Raw genomic sequence first — 20,761 nt, 5'->3', positions numbered from 1 at the left:
GTGCTCCTATAGTATGACAATAATTCTCCCAATCCAATTGTTTACTCCTTATTAAGTTTAAATATTTCAAATATTTAGGGTGTCCCTTGACATTATATTTTAACTCCAAAAGAACAAAGAAAACATGTGACCTAGGCCACAGATTTATTTTTCTTTTGTTTCCTATGAGACTACCTGCTTAGACCTGAGACTGAAGGTCAACAATTCTCACTAGAATGGCCCTTGTTAAAAGGTTAATTCACTATTTGAAATCCATATAGGATATACCTTTTAATAAATCTCTATTTCTCTTTTTATACCAAGATCAGCCAGCTAACCTGCCTGCCTTCTTTCCTTCCAACTTGAACCAAGCAATTACTTAGGGCAAAGCAGGGAGAGAAGAGGACTGAAAAACAAGGGTTCTCTTAAACAGAGCTTCTCTTAATGCCAGTTAATGCTCACCGTGAGTTTTCATGAGAGATGTATAACAGTCTTCCAAGCGAGGTAAAGAGATTTGAACTGTAAACCTAACAACAGGGCCCCATAATCCTGCCAATGGGTCTTCGTGTTTCCCAATATTCTCTCTTTATATTATGTTCATTTCCAAGGACAGAAATAAATGGAGGCACAAAGGGGTCTTAGGGAGCCTCTGATCCTCCCATAATCTCTATCAGCTTATGCCAAATAATAACAGTAACATTCTTGGATTTGGACCACCTGGCATCTTCTCAGTTTTATGTACTATATGAACAAAAGCATATTTAGAAAACCTTGTAAATGAGATTAAGTAAAATAGAAATATAAATAAAATCAAGATTTTTAATGTAAATAACGCTTTAAGACCCCTCTCCTTGGGTAGCTACCTTCCACTGTTACAGTCCCTCATTTACAGGAATGCTGGAGGAAGTTACCAGCAGGAATAAATCACAATATCAGCTTAGGAAAATTTAGAAAACAAGACCAAAAAAAACTCTAGCAGAGCCACTTGCAGTTTTGGCGGCCTAATTCCGGGTTAAGTACAATTCCTGACTATGAGACTACAGCTAAATCTGAGCCCCCCAAATCAAAGCTGCACAAGAAAAAGGGGCCAGTCCCTCAGGTTTTCTACAAACCGGACTAGGTTCTGCACGGTTGGGTTGGCTACCGTCACCTGCCACCAAGACTGTCTATTCAAGACTGTTTCTTGCAACCAGGGCTAGCTCCAGAATCAGGGTGACTTTTAAAGTTCTTTATAATTGAAGACAAGCCACAGGAAGGACCATTCTCCAAACTGAATGGTGATATGGACAACACAGCTGAGACGAGAAACAATTCCCAGTGTCACAGCTTATATGCCAATCCATAAAAGGGTTACAAATACATCTTATGCATACTAACACAATTCTAAGCTTTTAAAAATCATTTTCTGTAAAACTAGCAACAGGTCACTAAATGTTAACTAAACACCACAATGAATAATCTAGGCACCTGGGCTATTTCCAATAGTCCTTAATAATTGCTCCCTTCCTCTCCTCCTTTTCCTATCCCCAACAGTCTTCAAAATGAACAGAAAGAAGAAAAAAACCTACAAGTCACACAGAGTGATCAAAAATGTTTAGGACTCTGAATAGGAAGCACAAGAAAGGATTTTCAGCAGACTACATACTTGGAAGCGCATGAGCAAATGAAAAGGGACCAAAGCTTAAAAATGGAAATTCATTTCTTGAGGTTCTGCTGAACAAAATAAGACTTGATACGGGGACTCTACACATAAAAATGCACAGGCTGGTGGAAAGTCAGTGCATTCTTTCAGGGAACTTTAAACCTTGGTTTCCTCAAAATTCCTTCATGCTTAGGCTCTCTAAGAAGTGCAATGTATTTTGCTAAATGCCTCTGAATAGCATGTCTGGTTTGATAAAATTCATATACCTGCCTTAAGTCAGTGTAATGCATTTTTGGCTAAGTACTGTGCACAAGGATTTCTCTTCAGCACTTTGTCTACCTTCAGAAATGAAGCAGATGGGAAAAGCAGAAGGCAGTGAGCTATGCACGTCAATGGAAGCCAAATGCTACTAAGCCTCTATCTGGGGTCTATTGGCCTTGGCAGTATTTGTTTAAATCTCATTCAGGCAGATCTGAGAAAGTAGGATGAAGGTTTTAAGCTTATTTATGTTCTTTTCCAAGCCTCACCTTTCATGACATCATGAAATCCATGCAGAGCAGCACCAACATTTGTTAAGACAGAACTGTAGTTTGTCCGAAGGAGTCCATCTGGCTCCGTACCTAGGAAACCAAAATCACAAACCTAAGCTTTCTCCCAGAAGACTTTATCTGAACAATTGACAGCCCACCATCTCCCTCTACTTCTGGGAAGAGAAAGAATGAACACCACTTGTGATATGTTGAAAATACTGGCCCTTAAAATCACTGCAGACATATTTAGATATAAGGCAATAAATATAGACACATCTAACTGATCTCCATCTCCCATGTCCATAAATATTTTCAATGATTAAGAATCAAAATAAAATTGCTAAGCAGGACTATATCTTTCATGATTGTTTTGGAAATGAAAGTCTGTGAATTTTCACCTTGTTACTATATAACACATTTTTTCATTTTCTTTCCCTGCACACTATTTTTGATAAGCATTACTAAAAACACTATTATTTAAACACCAGAGTTCCACTTCTGGATGACAAAATGAGTAGCTAGCTGTACAGACCTGCACTCCAGTACAACTGATGAAAATTGTTAAAAAAGCAACCATTCAAAACTCAGGAAATGATCCTAGACACATACAGCAAATGAGGAAACATTTATTCAAGAAAACCTATAATTCGTAAGAACAGTGAGTCTACGGTATGTGAACCAAGACCCACTGCCTCCCTCCCTCCCTCCCTGCCCCCGCCAGCTCATGAAGTAGAAATCCCACTCCAGACTGGCACAGCCGAGAACACAGGACTCCCTCTCCCTAACACCAAGCTGGAGGACTGCAGCTCTCCTCATGGCCCCAGGTACCTACTGCTGAGCAAAACTGAGGGATGGGGGTTCCCTTTTTTCACAGCCTGGACTCATGAATTGGAGGTTCTACCTGGGCGTGGTGCTGCTGAGAATATGGGACCCTGATCACTGGTGCCCAGCTCAGCAACAGGAGTTCCATGCCAAAATAGGCAAGTCAAGGAGACCTGTGCCCTCTACCAAGTGCTCAGCTACTAAGTGCCGGGGTGTCACTCTGAGAGAAGGACATCCCTGTCCCTTCCCCCAGCGCCAAAACCATGGCTCAGAGATTTTAGCCCAAGTCAGAAGCAGGCCTTAAAATAGAAAACTCTAAATCTCTTCTGAAAGGAAGTGACTTAATTTGCAAGAGTATGGAGGGGTTCAACCCTAAGGATAAATGCTCAAAAAATGATGAGGCTGGTAGCAAAAGCAATTAAGAAGAAATTGGTAATCCATTAAACATATAAGCTAAACTGTAGGCTAGTTGGTTTACCAGAGAGAATGAGAGAAAGAGACAGCTAAGAAGAGCCCTCCTGGGTTCAGAACAAATTTCAAATACTATCTCAAAAATTATACCTGCTAGGTACATACTAGGTCTACAGCTAACTATTCCTACAAAAGAGCCCAAATTTAATTTGATCAGTCTCTGGAGCAATTTATGCCCCACAGGGCATTGTTGAAAACAAGCGAGCCATCAGCCAGCAACAGTGGAGCTTAAACCTGGGTGTGACTGAAGGAGACAATGAAAGAGGTCCAGTCAAAACCACTGTCCTCCCGGGGTGACTCTGCACGTTGGGTGCAAAAATTATACTCTGAAAACTACAAAGTAATGTTTAAAAAATTAAAGAAGAACTACTTAAATGGAAAAAACATAGCATGTTCATGGATCAGAAAACCACACTGTTACGATGGCAACCCCATATTAGTTTCCTAGGGCCACTGTAACCACATACCACAAATGGAGTGGGTTCCAACAGCAGAAATTTACTCTCTCAGGGTTAACAGTACCACACTCCCTCCAAAGGCTCTAGAGAGGAACCCATCCTTGTCTCTTCCAGCTTCTGTTGGCCCCAAATGTTCCTTGACTTGTGGTAGGATAACTCCAATCCTTGCCTTTTTCCTCAGGACTTTCTCCCCTGTGTCTCCAGCTCTCTCCAAAGCTCTCCTTAAAAGGACAAAAGCCACTGGACTAGGAGGACTCTCCCTAAACCACTGAGACCTCACCTTATCTTGAGTACATCTACAGAGATCCTACTTCCAAATATGGTCACTCACACAAGTACTGGGGGTTAGAACTCCAGATATCTTTTGGAGAGACACAGTACAACCCCAAAAACTCCCCAAAGTAACCTACAGATTCAACGCAATCACCATCAGAATCCCAGTTAACTTCTTCGTAGAAACTGACACGCTGATTTTAAAATTCACACGGAACTGTAAGGGACCCACAAAAGCCAAGACAATCTTTAAAACAAAGAGCAAGGTAGGACTCCCCTCACTTCCCAATCTCAAAACTTACTACAAAGCAGCCGTCATCAAGGCAGTATGGTGCTGGCGTATGATAGATACAGAGATCAATGGATTCGACCAGAAATAAATTGGTACATCTATGGTCAAAGGAGTCTCAACAAGGGTGTGAGGGGCATTCAATAGGAAAAGAGCAGTGTTTGAATGAATGGTGCCGACACAAGCAGATGGCCACACGCAAAAGGTCAATTGTACCCCTACCTCTCACCACACACAAAAAACTTAACTCTACATGGATCAAAGACATAAATGTAAAAGCTAAAACTATAAAACTCTACAGAAAACTGGGGTTAAATCTTCATGACCTCAGGTTTGACAACAGATTCTTAGATATGATACCCAAACCACAAGCAACAAAAAGTAAATAAACTAGGGCCTCACCAAAGTTAAAAACGTTCGTGCTTCAAAGGACTCCTTCAAGAAAATGAAAAAATAACTCACAAAATGGCAGAGTATATTGTAAATAATATATCCAATATGGGATTTGTATCTAGAATATATGAAGAATGCTTACAACTCAGTAACAATAAAAAGACAGCCTAATTGAAAAATGGAGAAAAGAGCTGAATAGACATGTCTCCAAAGAATATACACAAGTGGTCAATAAGGACATGAAAAGATGCTTGACATTATCAGAAATAAGAGCAATCCAAATCAAAGCTACAATAAGATACCATTTCAAATAGTCAGATAACACTAGAAGGCTAAAATAAAAAAGTCAAATGGTAAAAATTGGTAAGGATGTGGAGAAATTATACATTGCTTGTGGGAATGTAAATGATGCAGCCACCTCGGAAAATAGTCTGGCAGTTCCTCCTACAGTTAAACAGTTACCATTACGACCCAGTAATTCCACTCCCAGGTGTATACCCCAGAGAAGTGGAAAAATACGTCCCCTCAAAAGCTGTTCATAAATGTCTACAGCATCGTTATCAATAAGAGCAAAAAAGGTGAAAACAGTGCAAATATCCATCAACTGATGGGTAAATAAAAGTGGTATATCCACATGATGAAATACTATCCTTCAATAAAAAGAAACGAGATATTGATACATGCTACAACTCTGATGAATCTTGAAAACATTACATGACATAAAAGAAAGCAGTCACAGAAAACCACATATGACTTCACTTATAGAAAACGTCTGGAATAGGCAAATCTAAAGAGAAACAGTAGTTACTGCCTAGTGCTGGGGAGGGGCAAAAGGGGAATGAGAGGGTGATGGCTAAAGTGCACGGGTTTCTTCCTGAGGCAATGAAAATACTGATTGTAGTGATGGGGTACAAATCTGTGAATATACTATACAACTGAACTGTACACTTTAAAGGGATAATTTGGGACTTCCGCCAAGATGGAGGCATAGGTGGAAACACTGTGTCTTCTCCCACAACCAAGTTTGACTACAACAAAGGTTTGGAGAAACAAAGACCCAACCAAAGGACAGAAAATTGAATTATAAGGAAGTGCAACTACATCTAACCGTTCAACGGGGACGGTAAGAGGGGCGGAGCCAGCAGCGAGCAGGGACAGGCAGGACAGGTCCCCCAACCTAGGCATGCGGGCAGCCCAGAACCAGTTGGGGTGCAGGGCAGACTGACCGAGGTCGCACATTCGCGCACAGTGAGACGGACCACACAGGCCCAAGGGGGCAAGGGCTGATGGCGGTGGCACACTCGCGTGCAGTGGGACGAAACGCGTGGGCCCAGTGACGGCAGCAGCTGCGGCACCGGTGAGGGCCATGGCGGCAGGCGGCAGACGGGACGCCATAGTCCCTCTTTGACCCTGCCCCCACATACAGTGTCACAACCCAGCGACTTAGTTGCCCTGCGCTAGTGAACACCTTAGGGCTCCGATCCTGCTACTGAACAGGCACGAACAGCCCAAAAGATGGTGCAAGATCTCAAACTCCCAGAGCCAATAACTCTAAGCGACCAACAGATTGCCAGCCTCTCAGAAGCCCAATTTAAAACACTATTTATCAGGATGCTCACAGAATTGGTAGAGTACAGTCACAAATTAGAGGAACTTAGTCACAAATTAGAGGAACATATGAAGGCTAAACTAATTGAAATGAAGGGAGATGTCCAGGAAACCAATAGCGATGGAAAGGAAAATGGGACTCAAATCAAGGGAGTGGACCAGAAGGAAGAACGAAACATCCAACCAGAAAATAGTAAAGAAACAAGAATTCAAAAAAATGAGGAGAGGCTTAGGAACCTCCAGGACATCTTTAAACATTCCAACATCCGGATTATAGGGGTACCAGAAGGGGGAAAGAAACAGCCACGAGTGGAAAATGTATTTGAACAAATAATAAAGGAGAACTTCCCCAGTCTGGCAAAGGAAATAGACTTCCAGGAAATCCAGGAAGCTCAGAGAGTGCCAAAGAAGTTGGACCCAAGAAGGAACACACCAAGGCACATCATAATTACATTAGCCAAGACTAAAATGAAGGAGAGAATCCTAGAAGCAGCAAGGGATAAGGGGACAGTCACCTACAAAGGAGTACCCATCAGACTGTCAGCGGATTTCTCAAAAGAGACCTTACAGGCAAGAAGGGGCTGGAAAGAAGTATTCCAAGTCATGAAATCCAAAGACCTACAGCCAAGATTGCTTTATCCAGCAAAACTTTCATTTAGAATGGAAGGACAGATAAAGTGCTTCTCAGATAAGGTCAAGTTCAAGGAGTTCATCATCACCAAGCCCTTATTATATGAAATGCTAAAGGGACTTATATAAGAAAAAGAAGATGAAAAATATGAACAGTGAAAGGACAGCAAACACACAGTTATTAACAACCACACCTAAAACAAAAGCAAACCAAGAGGACAGCTAGATCAGGAGTGGAACCATAGAAATGAAGAACACATGGAGGGTTAGCAACAGGGGAGTGGGAGGAGGAGAAGGGGGGAGAAGGCACAGAAAATAGCATAGATGGTAGGTAGAAAATAGATAGGGGGGAGGGCGAGAATAGTGGGGGAAATATAGAATCTAAAGAACTTGAGACACGTGGTTATAAACTAAGGGGGAGGGAAGGGTGGGGAAGGGAGTGTGCGGGTGGAGGGGAATGAAGAGGGGAATAGAACAACTGTAATGGTATAATCAATAAACTATATTAAAAAAAGGGATAATTTGTATGGTGTGTTAATTATATCACACTAAAGATATTACAAAAAAATCCCAGTACCAGGAAAATCACAGCATTTTTTAAAAAAACATCATTTAAAATGAGGTTCATTCAATCTCTTGAAAATACTTTTATGAACTATGACCAAAGGGAAATGAATGGCATTTTTACTCCCCTATGCTACTTGATGGAAAGTTACTACAATTCTTTTTCTTTGTTTTTGCCCATCTCCATAAAAAAAAGGAAATGAAAGTGAATTAATATTTAATGCCTAATATTGTACATTCTTAATTTAACTTAATAATCAAATTGGCCTCCATTTTACAAATGGGAGAACAGGTATAGAAAAGTAAGGTTATTTGCCCAAGTTCATGAATGTGTAAGGGGCTGGAAGATTTGAATTTGAGTTTTTTGGACTCCAGATCTTCAGCTGGTCTCACTCAACCAAGCTAAACCATCTCCCTCCTCTGGCTTCTTGTTCTCTAAGTTTTTCAAGATGAACCGTGAAAAACAAACACACTCACTTGGCAAGGCGAGAAGGCTGACGTAAGTCTGCAGCTTCTCAAACACAGCTGTCATCTTTTTCATGTCCTGAGACAACTCCAGATTCCTGGCTCTTAATGCAGATGTACAAAGAGGAGACTCACATTCTTCTTCTAAACTAGGAATGGGCAGACATTTAAAAAGTGAACGTCCTGAACAATTTTCAATTAGCTGTAAAAAACCATCTAAATCCACAAACAACTTTATTCACAGACAAACTTTACAAAAAAAAAATTGATCTCACTTATAAGGTTTAGTTTTTTATGCCATGATATACACAGCTGCTAGTTGCAGTGTCCCTGGAGCAACAGAGGCCTAAATGGAGAAAAGATAAAGGCACGTGTCCATTACCTTTTCATCCTGAGCAGTGCAAAAATGCACCCCTTAAAAACGTTTTCAGGAGGAAAACATCTCATGGACTGAAGTCCTACAGAGAAGTAATTAAATAGAAACTAACAGAAAGGATCAAGTACTCTTCTTAGTATATTAAGTTGCAAAAGCCATACAGATTGGAAAAAACAATCTATAGACTCAAATCTAAAAGTAAATGGTTAACATTCATAAAATACATTATATCATTTTCAGTTTTATATGGTTACTGTGGAAAACCCAATTATTGGGTTTTAAAAATCCATGTGGACTCAACATTATAAAGAAAATATTGCAGGTGATCAAGTACAATGCTTTTAAACACAACTAGAGAAGTGATTAACACAGGGGCGATAGCCATATCCTCTTCTTGGACCTTGCCACTTGTCTCCTTCTGCGTTACTTATGGCAGACGGCTTCATTCAGTGCAAGTCCATTCACTACTGAAGCACATGTCATCTTGTCAATTAAAGTGGTATTTAAACCAATGACAAAAAAATTGCCTACAAACACAAATACCTGATGAGGAAGGGTGAAGAGCATATGAGACAGAACATTCTAAGAGCAGAAATGTTAGATCAAGAAAGGCCTTATCCAGTCTTTCTAAAAATGTCATAGTGAAAAATAAGAGAAAATAAAAATACAATTGTTTCAAGTAGTAAATATCACTCTGCAATGGTTCTTAAACAGATTCTTCTTAAAAATAAGCCAAATCAATAAGGTATATTTACTTTAGTGTTAGTTTAAGTCATAATTCCCTGATTTTCTAAAATTCTTTGATACGCATAAATCATAGAATTTACTGAAATATCTTAATAGCTTACAGTTAAAAAATAAGATGGCAATAAAATTTTATATTTTTGAAAAGCTAAAACCTACTACCTTAGTTTTATAAGAACTTACAACTATAATTACTTGTATATTTTCAAAACCTGTAATTAATTTACATATTTTGTAAACCTTAGTTGGCAATATACTATAATACATGTATGTTCTTATTTTTCTTATGTTCCGTTATTCTTTGGTATTTTTTAAAGGTTAAATCTTAGTATGAAAAGATTTAGAAGAACTAGAAGTCTTGGTAGTCTTAAACCATAAGTATCAAAACTTTTAAGCAGTATTATCAACTTTCCAGTTACATAAATTATTCTCACTTGCCTTTCCAAAAATATTTAAGATGGAATATTTAAGGTTACAAAATGACATATCTTATAAGGGCTAGAGCAATAAAGTTTTTAGTTTGTAATTTAAATAAATTACTACTAATAAGAATATACCATTTCAAAGAAACCTAAAAATTATAGATCCAAATGTAGACATTATTATAAATGCCACCTAGATATACATATTTATTGCAAAAAATAGTAAATACCCAAAACTGAAATATTTCTTGCAATAAATGTGTCATTTACAAGCTCTGAAAATAATGATTCATACGGCATTATGTGGTTATAGTAGTAATCACAGCATAGAATTAGTAAAGAATATCCTAGCTGAAGAACGACAATTCTATTTTCTTAAATACAAGTTTATGCTGCTCAAGCCACGGTTTCCCTTCCTCACAGCAGTCCAACTGGTTGTGGTACAGAAAAGTCAGGCAGATCACAAGAGGCCATGTCACTGTTTTATTAACGCAGCCCAGGTCAGGTGACCCCCCCAGGATTCCCCAAGCTCCCTGGCCAAGGTGTAAATACCTTTTTAACTGATAAGGAAGAATCTTCCTAAGAAAACATATGTAAGAGGTTAAATGCTCTGAGAAAGTTTTCAATTTCACAGTTGTCTCCTGGAAAAGAAAAACAATTTCAAGGTTAACAGTGTTATTTGACAAGGAGGAGCTCCCGCTCCCAGAAGAGAAGTAAAACAGAAAATTACCAGGACAGTCACAGTATCTTCAGTGATACTGTCAAACAAGTGAAGCATTCCTTCCTCAAGAGGGCGGACATAGGACGCATTTTCATGAAGGTATTGTGAGAACTAAATAGAAGGGAAAGAATTTAGATAGATCACTGGAAAAAACAAATGCCAACATATTGGTAAATGGACTCACTGAGTTATGAACCTAAATCCTTTTGGAGAATTTTTTGGGGGGGGAATTTGGCTTTATACAGTGATGCTCCCCTCTAAGAGTCCCAGCTACTATCCCAACTCCCCATCCCAATACAAGCAGGATGGAGAAGAGGGGTGACAGAGTTAATAGCCAGGCAGGAGGTACTGCATTACAACCCAACACCAGCAGACCCTTCCTAAACACCTGCTTCTCACCGTAGGGATCCCTGCTTTAAAGAAAAGAAGAAAATCAAAACTGTGCGACATATTTTTGTGTTTCATGCTTTGTTTTTAAACAAATCTTGCTGAGGACAGCATCTTATTTTTACTGTATACAGTGTTCAGGGTTACAAATTCCAAGAATGTAATTATCATCAAAAAAAGAGGATATAAAAACTTTCTGTCACTGATACTTTAATATTTACAAAGAATTAATTCAGTAGGAAGAATAGATTCAGAAACAATCCTACAGGCATTTAAACAATTTGTAAGTGAAATGTTAATTCTTACTCATAAAATACTTCAATTATCTAAGTATTATGTAATGGCTCAAAGTTTGATGTCTCAGTAAAGAAATGTTAAGACCTCATTCTGCAGAAATGTGATTCACTTAGCCCTTCAACCCACTACCCAAACACAAGGCCTTGGACAATCCACCTAAATCTCTTTGGCCTTTGATCTTGAAAGCTGTCGAGGATGAACTCTAAGCTTGCAGGTGTAAACGTCTACTTTAAGGTTCTATAAACAAGTCTAAACACTCTGGTCATCTTCCAACAAGTGGCATCTGAATCTCCTTCAATACCACAGACTTACTAGAAAATCGCATAGGCCCTTCATAGCCCAAGGCATCAAAGGTAGAATATTGAGAAATATATAAATTTTTCAAAGTGCTGAAGTATTTCAGACAAGTTAAGATAAAATTGCAAGGACAAAGCCAAAGGGGATAGGTTCAAGGGTGGGAGGTGGGGTGGGTGGGGCTGGGGGGCATGGTGGAGGGGAGATGGCGATAACTATACTTGAACAACAATAAAAAAAACATAAAAATTTTCCATATGATAAAATTCCAATAATGGACAAAGAACTAGTAAGTATTGAGTAGAAAATATTTTTGATATTATAGAAAGTATAAAAGAAAATATAATTATATTAAAATGCTGCAGTACTGTTTTCCAGGTCTTCTGACAGCTTTTCCCAAGAGTGATAGTAAGAGCATTTCAAAGACCCAAAAATTTTTATGAACTTCAATAGATTTGTGGAGTCACACCAAAAGTGATGAAACCAAGTACCTACCAAAGCTTCTTATGTGTAAGATATAATAATAAGGATGATGACAGCTAACCTTTATTAAATGCTGTTCTTAGTACTTTACATGTATTATCTCACTTAATTTTTATATACACATGCATGCCCGTAAGGTAGGTACTCACAGCCACCATTTGAAAGATGAGGAAAGTGAAACACAGAAGGGTTAAATAAATTGCCCAAGGGGTCACAGAAAGCAGCAGAGCTAGAGTGGAACCCGGAAAGTCTGACTGCAGAGGCCAAGCCTTTGCTGTACTAACATAAATGGCACTTAGAGGATCCATGGACATAACACAATTCAAACCATGTGATGCACAAAAGCAAGCCGGGATGAAGAACTAGGGAAGTAGGAAAAATGGCATGACCCATTTCAGGCTGGCACTTAGAGCACATTTATGGCAAGATCCCTCAACTTCCTCCCCGTGGGGACCGCCTCCCAGAGGGTCCTGATGGTCTCTGCCTCCTGCTAGTCCTGGCTTTGTGCCACACCCTCACCTCCTGCCTCAGGGTTGGTCTGACTGACCAACACAAGATGGCAAACGTGATGGTATGTGAAGACACCCATATTCCTTATGCTCTCCTGCTCCATGATTTGCTCACGTCCTTCCCTTTTCCAGAGGGAAGAACATGTAACCCACTTTTCTCCTCCTATTCAACTCATGCTCATTTTTCAAAGCACATTCAAATCACCAGACTCTTCCCCAGACACCACCCCTGACAGCAGTTTCTTCCCTTTAATGACTTCTTATTGCTTACGGGCCATAACCACTCACTCACACACTAAGGTCTTTTGACAACTCCCCTAGGATTTAACTTCTTAAGAATCTCCATGTTGGCCATATTTTATCTTCAGGGTAAAGACTATGACTTACAGTTTTTTCTCATGCCTTCCACAGTACTTGGCTGACGCACAGCAGTGGTATGAAAACGAATACTATGTTCCCCTACTTGTTTAGGGCAGACAAAAGTTACATCTTGAGTTACATTTACCCTCTGATTCAATGGAGATATAGTGTCAATGGCAGAATCAACAGGAAAAATCTGAATCCTCTGTTCTGTATAGGTGTGGAAGTTCAGGAGAGCCGTCACAAGATCTTGAACAAAAGCCAGGGCCTGCCCAGCTATGTCCCGCATCTTCAGCTTTAAAATGAAAAGTACACAGTTAAAGTCAACTATCAAAGTCTCATTCTCAAACTACTTTATTAAGCCTGCTTTGGGAAATAACATTTGAATTCTAGTATAATTATTCACTAATTTAAATTTATTCATTCCTACTTGGATTTTAATATCCCCATCCAAGTAAATTATAGTAGAAAGCCACCAGTTTTGGCAAACACACCTCCCCCACTTAACCTAGACCATTTAGATGCAAGGTCCATGAACCTAGAAGAAAGGTATGGCTCATGAAATGAGCGCATTCCACAGTTCAGCTCTAATGTTATCGGACAGGAGAGATGGCAAAAGCCTACATCTGGTGTAAGTCCAATAAACAGCAAATTGCAGAACTTTTGTAAAAACACAGAACAGCCCTGGCCAGGCAGTTCAGGTGGTTAGAGCACCGTCCCAGTGCACCAAGTTTCCGCGTTCGACCCACGGTCAGGGCACGTGCAAGAGTCAACCAGCGACTGCATGAGTAAGCGGAACAACAACTTGATGTTTCCCCCACCCCACCCCCGCTCCCTTCCTCTCTCTCTCTCAAATCAATAAATGAAAAACAAACTTTAATGTGTGAGTAAGTAAAGCATAAGCTCAGTGGTTTAGTGCACTAAACAGAGGCCCAAATCAGCAATCCTTGTTTCTGAAAACTATGACTTGCATGTTGCTGAAAAGAAAAACATGTATTTCATCTTTACCTGATGTCTCCTATTGTGGAGTGGAACATTCAGAGCATTATACTGACTATATCCTACAAAAAAAAGTACATTAAATCTCTCATTTTACATTTATAGAAAAGCAGTTTAACTACAAAATAATAAATGATTTGCAGCAAAATTAGCTTTACATAAGAATTTAAAATGATCAAAGTTACAGTGCAGAAGAAAATAGAATTTATAGTTAGCTGTTTCTCAGATAAAGTAATACTTCTAATATTATTTTTACCTTTAGGATAAAAAATATATAAAATATTTAAAAACACCCTGTTCCTGTTTCTAAGAAAACCTTTCAAAAACTGCTTTGGGACCTATCAGGATTACTTGGAAAGGCTCATGGTGTTCATGTTATCCTCAGTCACTCTAGAATTCCCTGCACCTGGCTGCCACACTAATCTTCCCAAACACCACAGTTTTCACGACACCGTAATATTTTAAAATCTATCAGTGTCTGCTACGACTGATCCCAATAAGTCAATCCTAAGTTTTCTGGGCCAGTTTTCCTACCTTTCTCACAGTGCTCCTCTCTACACTACAGTCTGTCCTCGACCTCTGACAGCTTCCCAACACCTGGCCTCCCACCTCTTGGACCCCCGCATTTTAATGACCGTCATCTCCCTCAACCTCTGCACAACATTTCGGCCACTCAAACCTTCCTTCCTCTGCCTGTTTCCTCAGTCAGAATGACCCAGTGCCAAAATCCAATTCAGAAAGTCGTTATACCATTCCCACCCAATTCTCTCTATGTCCCCATTTCTGTTAAATCAGCTTGGTCTCCCATCCACAACTGCAGTCTCTACTTTCCTGTCACATCCTTTCAGAGCGTTGCTTGTTTCCCTTCCCAGCCTGGTCCGTCATTTTCAACAATGTTCTTGCTAACTCAGAACCAGATCAGGGACTACGGTAATATAGTCTGACTAACTTAAGGAGGGCTTCAATGCTACTGAACAATCCACGCTTTCATGGCTGGGTCCCTGAAATCATACTTCCCAGGATTTCTACTCCAAACCTTTTCCATTCTAAGCCCCTAACTCCATTCCTCCTCTTTTCCTCCGCCTCGTGCATGGCGTGGCCTCCTGCTATGATGCCAAGAAGACCAGAGCCAAAGCACAAGGGGTCCTTACAGTCCTCATCTGCTACCTCAGTCTATGGCTTCACAAATTGATTCCTCAGTGAACCTTCCTCCTGGCCCCCAGAATAAGTCCTTCTGGGTCTAGTCCATCAATCACCTCCTCCTTCTTACATCTTCAAAATTACCTCATTACAAAAAAAACACACAACACTTGTTGCACCTTGTTTGACTCTTTATCCACTGTGACTTCTTCCCCTTATGTCATTCTGTATTCTCTGCCCTTGCCCATCCCCTGCACACAGGTCATTCCTTTCACTCTGCTAGAGCAATAAACTCTTGTCCTTTCCTTTCTCCTTCATTCCCAGTGCCCCCAAACAGCCTGTCTCTGCCTGTTTCCTCAGCATCCACTCTCCTCTAACTCTTGTGGGAGCACTGTCCTCAAAGCCACTAAACCCGCTGCCTTCACTGTCACTACCCTCCCTGACCTCTCCACAGCAATGTGCAGAGCTTGCCAGCACCACCAGGTGGAGCACTTCCTCCTCTGCTTTTATCCCACCTATTCCCCACCTCCTCTTCACCTCAGCCCCTCCCCCCTCATCGCTGTAAAGGAAAACTCTCCAAGGACACTGCACAGGTCTCTACACTTCATACCCCTCATTCCCACCATTCCCAATAGGGGTGGCAGGCTCATCCATCCCAAGAAGGTCAACATCATTTGCTCTCCAGAGGTCTAGGCTTTTATTTATAAATACATACACCAATAGGTAATAGATACATAACAATCTATCTGTCTGAATATTAAACAAAGGTAACGTTATCATCTTCCCCATAAACCTGTTCCTCATCTGCTTTTTGATTTCTATCAACTGCACCACACCTTTCCACCACGCTGCCTCCTCCCTCTCTCTGGCCTCCTTGCCCCTCCCTGACAACTCAGGCCCAAGCCTCCACAACTGCACACTAGGACTATCATCACAATAGCCTGGGCCCCTCTCCCCATTCCAAGGTGGTCCACACTCTTGCCAGATCTCACCATAACACTCCCTGCATCAAGAACGTCTCCAACAATCCCAATGCCTTGCCAATTAAGTCGCAACTCCTCTCTGCCCACAACTCTGGGTCCAGTCCCACCCACCCTTTCAGCACTTATCTGTCATTGCTCTCATTACTTCACTAACTATTGCTCAATAGGCCATGACAGCACCTTTTGTCCTTCGCACCACACTCCACGCACTTCCCTGGCTCATTCTCCCTCATCTCTGCACAATAAAACCTACCTGCATAGCCAGTCCCAGCTCAAAGCACGCTTCTTCCAAAAGGCTTCTCCAAACAACCCCACCAGCAGTAATCTGTCCTTCCCTCTGACTCCCCAGGAGGTTCTCTATGGAATAGTTTAACTTATGTTTTGAACATTTCTATAATACATATTATCTCTCCCCCATTGAACTATAAATTTCTGATGGTAGAAATTTTTATATTCTAAATCTTTGTATCCCCTATGCTCCCTACCCTTCGGGGACATTGAGCAAATGATCTCTAAATACTTCAGAGCAAAAGAAATAACCCACAGTGACATAATGATCTAAAGCAGGGTGACAACTAGTACTGGCAAAGAATGATAAACACAAGAGATTCAGAAGGAAATTATTAGAACCTGATGACTAACTGATACAAAAATAAAAGGAAAAACGAAATACCAAGGTTTCAAGTCTTAAGTATCAAAGTACGCTCTTGCTATTTACATTAATGTAGAAACTGGAAACAGGTGTTGTTTCCAGAGGAATTTAGGTTTTTGATGCAATAATGACATTATGCTGATTATAGTGTTAGATCAAACTGTTTTTCTTTGGTGTCTTTTCCTTCCTCTTTTTTTCCATCTTCCCTTAGAAATATTTAGAGGAAGTTTAATCATGTGATTATAAAAAGGGAAATGTGTAATTTTTTAATGTAAGTTTCAAAACCCAAACAATTAAACATTTTCTTTGTGTTCAAGGTTCTGAATCAATTCTTATCTAAAGGTTACAAAATCAGCACCTATTATACATGTAAGCTGAGTTTGTTTTGAAGTCCTTTTTGTTGCTCTTGGCTGCATAAACTACCAGACCATTCCCAAAAGGAACAGGAAGCAGGACCTAACCCGAATCAGTTCTCTAACAACCGCTGGGGATTGTCCAAGGACTAGGAGATACCAGGCTGAGAAATCTACCTCCTACAACAACTTTTCTTGTACAAACTTTTGGGTACTTTATGTGTAGGCTGGTTTTTACCTTGGGATATACTAACTACAAATTTAAAATGTGTATTTGAGCTTTTTCCAAAAAGGCTAGCTTTGGAGTAGTTATATGACAATTTAAAATCTCCCTATGAAGAAGAAAAAAATAAACAAAAATTTAAAATTAAAAAAAAAATTTCCTATGAAATATAAGGACCAAACCTGATCAAAAGCAGAAGAAGCACCCTTCTGCTGGACCAATGAAGTTTTGTGCCGATAGATAAGAAATAAGAAATAATTTTCATTAGTTGGCTACCACAGAGAAGTTCAAAGCTACAAATAACAAAAAGTGTGTACGTAATACCTACTTGTATCATTAAAAGGTACTTTTTCATTGATGACTGATAAGGATTCCTCTAATCTACCTGACAAATCTTCATGAAGACTCTTTAACTGTAATTGACTGAAAGAAAAAAATACAAAAGCGCATCATCACCAATCAGAAAGTAGATCCTCATTTGCTTGTTGCTTCAATGGCTGGTATCAGGCTCTGAGAGAATTGTGCCTGACATCTAGGACACTCTTGGTGGTACAGAATTATTAAAAGATAAAGATAAGAAAAATACCAAGCCTTGATTGATTCTACAGCCCCTGGGACTTCTGTTCAATAAGGTTGAAGTTTGGAAGAACTTATCATAGTCTCAGTATCTTCTATAACTTTAAGTTGATTTCCCTAAGTGCAAAGTAATCTCAGAGTCATTTCAACATCACACATTTTCTCTTTATGACACATAAATGTTTGTTCAAGTATGAGGGTTAAATTCTTTTTTTTTTAAAGATTTATTTATTTATTTTTAGAGAGCAAGGAAGGGAGGGAGAAAGAGAAGGAGAGAAACTTCAATGTGTGGTTGCCTCTCACTTGCCCCCTGCTGGGCACCTGGCCCGCAACCCAGACATGTGCCCTGACTGGGAATCAAACCAGTGACCCTTTGGTTTGCAGGCCCGTGCTCAATCCACTGAGCTACACCAGCCAGGGCAGGATTAAATTATTTTTCGGGTATTCTATCTTTTTTTCCTTTGGCTCAAAATCTGATTAACTTTCTGATATTGATTCAATTATGAGGCATACATCTAAAACCAAGCATGTAATTCTACCAAAGTAACTATTAAAGAAACTTACTTGACTGATTCTATTGAAACCTAAACTATTAAGTCATTTATCAAATAAGTGTTGGAGAATGCTTTTATTACCCATCAATATATAATATTTTAAGATTTAGGTATTTCCAAATTAGATCATATAATGTCTACTTTATTCGAAATGGACCACTAGCCCTGACTGGTGTGGATCAGTGGTCTGAGTGCTCGCCTATGGACCAGACGGTCGCTGGTTCAGTTTACAGCTGGGGCACATGACTGGGCTGCAGGCCAGGTTCCCGGTTGGGGGCATGCGAGAGGCAACTGATCCCTTCTCTCGCACATCATTTCTCTCCCTCTCTTTCTCCCTCCCCCCTCTCTAAAAATAAATAAATACATACATGTTTTAAATGGACTATTAAAAAGTTGCCATAGTGATTACTAGTCAGTCTTCCTGCCTGGGACTACCAAAAGGCTCTCTCTTTACTGTAGTCTGAAACAGAAAAGTGTCCGGAGCCCCTTAGTCAAGGAGCCCCAGAATGCTATCTGCCATGACCCGAACCATCTGCAGCTGAGGACTACTGCACAGTGACTCTACCACAAATGCAGGCGGCCCCAGAGATAACAGAACTGAAAAGGACCTACTCCCATTTCACTTCAATCGTGACAGGAGCTGCTAAACCAAAACTCAGGTCTTCTGATTCTTACTTCGGGGCCCTTTGGAATTCACGTTTCCACATACCATTCTTCTGTTCGAAGCCGACATTCCTTGGCCTCCTTTTCTAGAGCCTGGGATATTACCTGAAGTTTAGAAGACAAAGAGGAGCAGATGGCTCAGACAGGAGATGAGAGCACACTTAGGAGACACTGCAGGCAGCAGTCTCACCTTAAATGACTAGCTTTATGTTCTATAATGTACACAAACAACGTACAATAGCCTTGACTATTTCTTAAGTGCTCTCATTTTAAGTTTGGGCTTACTTCCAGTTTGGCCTTGTCATTCTGCAGTTTCTCAATGGTTTCCATGTACTTCCGTGTCAGACCATCAACCACAGCTTGGTGCTGGGCTGCCTCTGTCTCCAGAGTGGCCAGCCGACTCCTCAGCTCTGCTTCCACATGTTTGTGCTGCTCGTCGGCTTCAAAAAACTGAAAAGAACAGATCATTTTCTCTTCTCATAATATCCTAATATGTGCAACAGCAATGACTGTTCCTTGAGCAACTTCCGTATGGCTCCACGTGCTCACTGTGCCAAACCCGCACGGGCACGATCTCGCTGAACCCTCACGGTACGTGGGAGGTAGTGCTACCGTCAGCCCTCCTTTACAGATGGGCAAACCGGAGCTCAGAGGGCGCTGCGACCTGCCAGGTATCTCCCAGTGGACATGTGGTGGGGACCAGACTGGAGCACAGGAGATCTACTACAAAGGCTACGCCTCCTTCCTCTCAGTCTCTCGAATTTCTATTTCAATTTCTGGCACACAGATAATTCAAACTGCCCAGTGCACAACTTTTCTATTGGGTAACCTCCATAATTAAATAATCACGATACAAGTAGATGTTATTCCCAAAACAGGTAAAGCTCTTTTCCTTAATGAGAATCCAGTACTAATTAATAATTATGAATACTTAACACAAAATGCACTAAAGTCAAAAGTTCACTTTTTTAACACTGTCAAAGACTGAGAATTAATGGACATTTACTTTCTACTGTTTAACTCTGTCACCATTTCTCACACACAATAAAAATCAGAAAGCAGCCCTGGCTGGTGTGGCTCAGTGGATTGAGTGCCAAAAAGTCACTGGTTCAATTCCCACTCAGGGCACATGACCGGATTGCCAGCCAGGTCCCAAGCAGAGGACATGCAAGCAGCAACCACACATGGATGTTTCTCTCCCTCTCTGTCTCTTTCCCTTCCCCTCTGTCTAAAAATAAATAAAGAAAATATTTTTTAAATCAGAAAGTATAGTTGGATATACTACACTATGACTGTTACAATATGCTGACTGGAGGTAAACAATGATTATTCAACACTCCATAAATACTTGGGGGCCTGCCATGAGTGCAACCCAGTTCTGGGCCTGGGCCTACAAAACCAACATGATCTGTACCCTAAAAGTCATTACAGATTACCTGATAAACAGTAATAAATTAAAAGGCAAACACTACTTATTCATAAGCCCCCATCTAAATGATCTAATGAATCATTTCCTAAATAAAATAGTGCTCAGTATTTCTGTATTGTTATAAAGTTACTCCACTGTCCTCTAAACAATGTATACTTCACATGTTCATATTAAGACAAGAATAAGAAAGATTTAAGAAATGAATGACAGTGACATAATACCTAGCAACCACGGGAAATAGTAAAACACCCACACATACACAGAACACTCTATGCTGCATTGATTTTTCGACATTCCAGACCATATGACCCATGTTTATATTCATATGAAAGAACAGAAAGATCTTCTCACTTGTATGTGCAACCGTTCGTTCTCTTCTATCTTCTTCTGCAGATCTTCATCAAACACACTCTTCTGCTCCTGACTCAACTGAGAAGAAGAGTCTCCACTTTTCTGATGGAAAGAATAAGTT

The 20,761-nt window shown here is 40.2% G+C and overlaps 1 protein-coding gene across 1 annotated transcript in view; it reads right to left on the bottom strand.

Annotated features, from left to right (window-relative positions):
- The window catches only part of PPP1R21 (protein phosphatase 1 regulatory subunit 21), a 61,898-nt gene that overhangs the window by 26,216 nt on the left and 14,921 nt on the right, over positions 1-20,761 (bottom strand). Inside the window, exons 4-13 of the mRNA XM_037047849.1 lie at positions 20,641-20,742; positions 19,146-19,310; positions 18,907-18,965; positions 17,396-17,490; positions 13,726-13,778; positions 12,863-13,012; positions 10,397-10,498; positions 10,219-10,307; positions 8,137-8,273; positions 2,149-2,241 (exon numbers count right to left, since the gene is read on the bottom strand). Coding sequence (XP_036903744.1) covers positions 2,149-2,241; positions 8,137-8,273; positions 10,219-10,307; positions 10,397-10,498; positions 12,863-13,012; positions 13,726-13,778; positions 17,396-17,490; positions 18,907-18,965; positions 19,146-19,310; positions 20,641-20,742 — 1,045 coding nt within the window. The remainder of the gene's footprint in view (positions 1-2,148; positions 2,242-8,136; positions 8,274-10,218; positions 10,308-10,396; positions 10,499-12,862; positions 13,013-13,725; positions 13,779-17,395; positions 17,491-18,906; positions 18,966-19,145; positions 19,311-20,640; positions 20,743-20,761) is intronic.

Source organism: Sturnira hondurensis, unplaced genomic scaffold (genome assembly GCF_014824575.4).
Source record: "Sturnira hondurensis isolate 20B ecotype Veracruz unplaced genomic scaffold, ASM1482457v3 Scaffold0006413, whole genome shotgun sequence".
NCBI classification, from domain to species: Eukaryota; Metazoa; Chordata; class Mammalia; order Chiroptera; family Phyllostomidae; genus Sturnira; species Sturnira hondurensis.
This window is presented reverse-complemented; position numbering and strand designations above follow the sequence as displayed.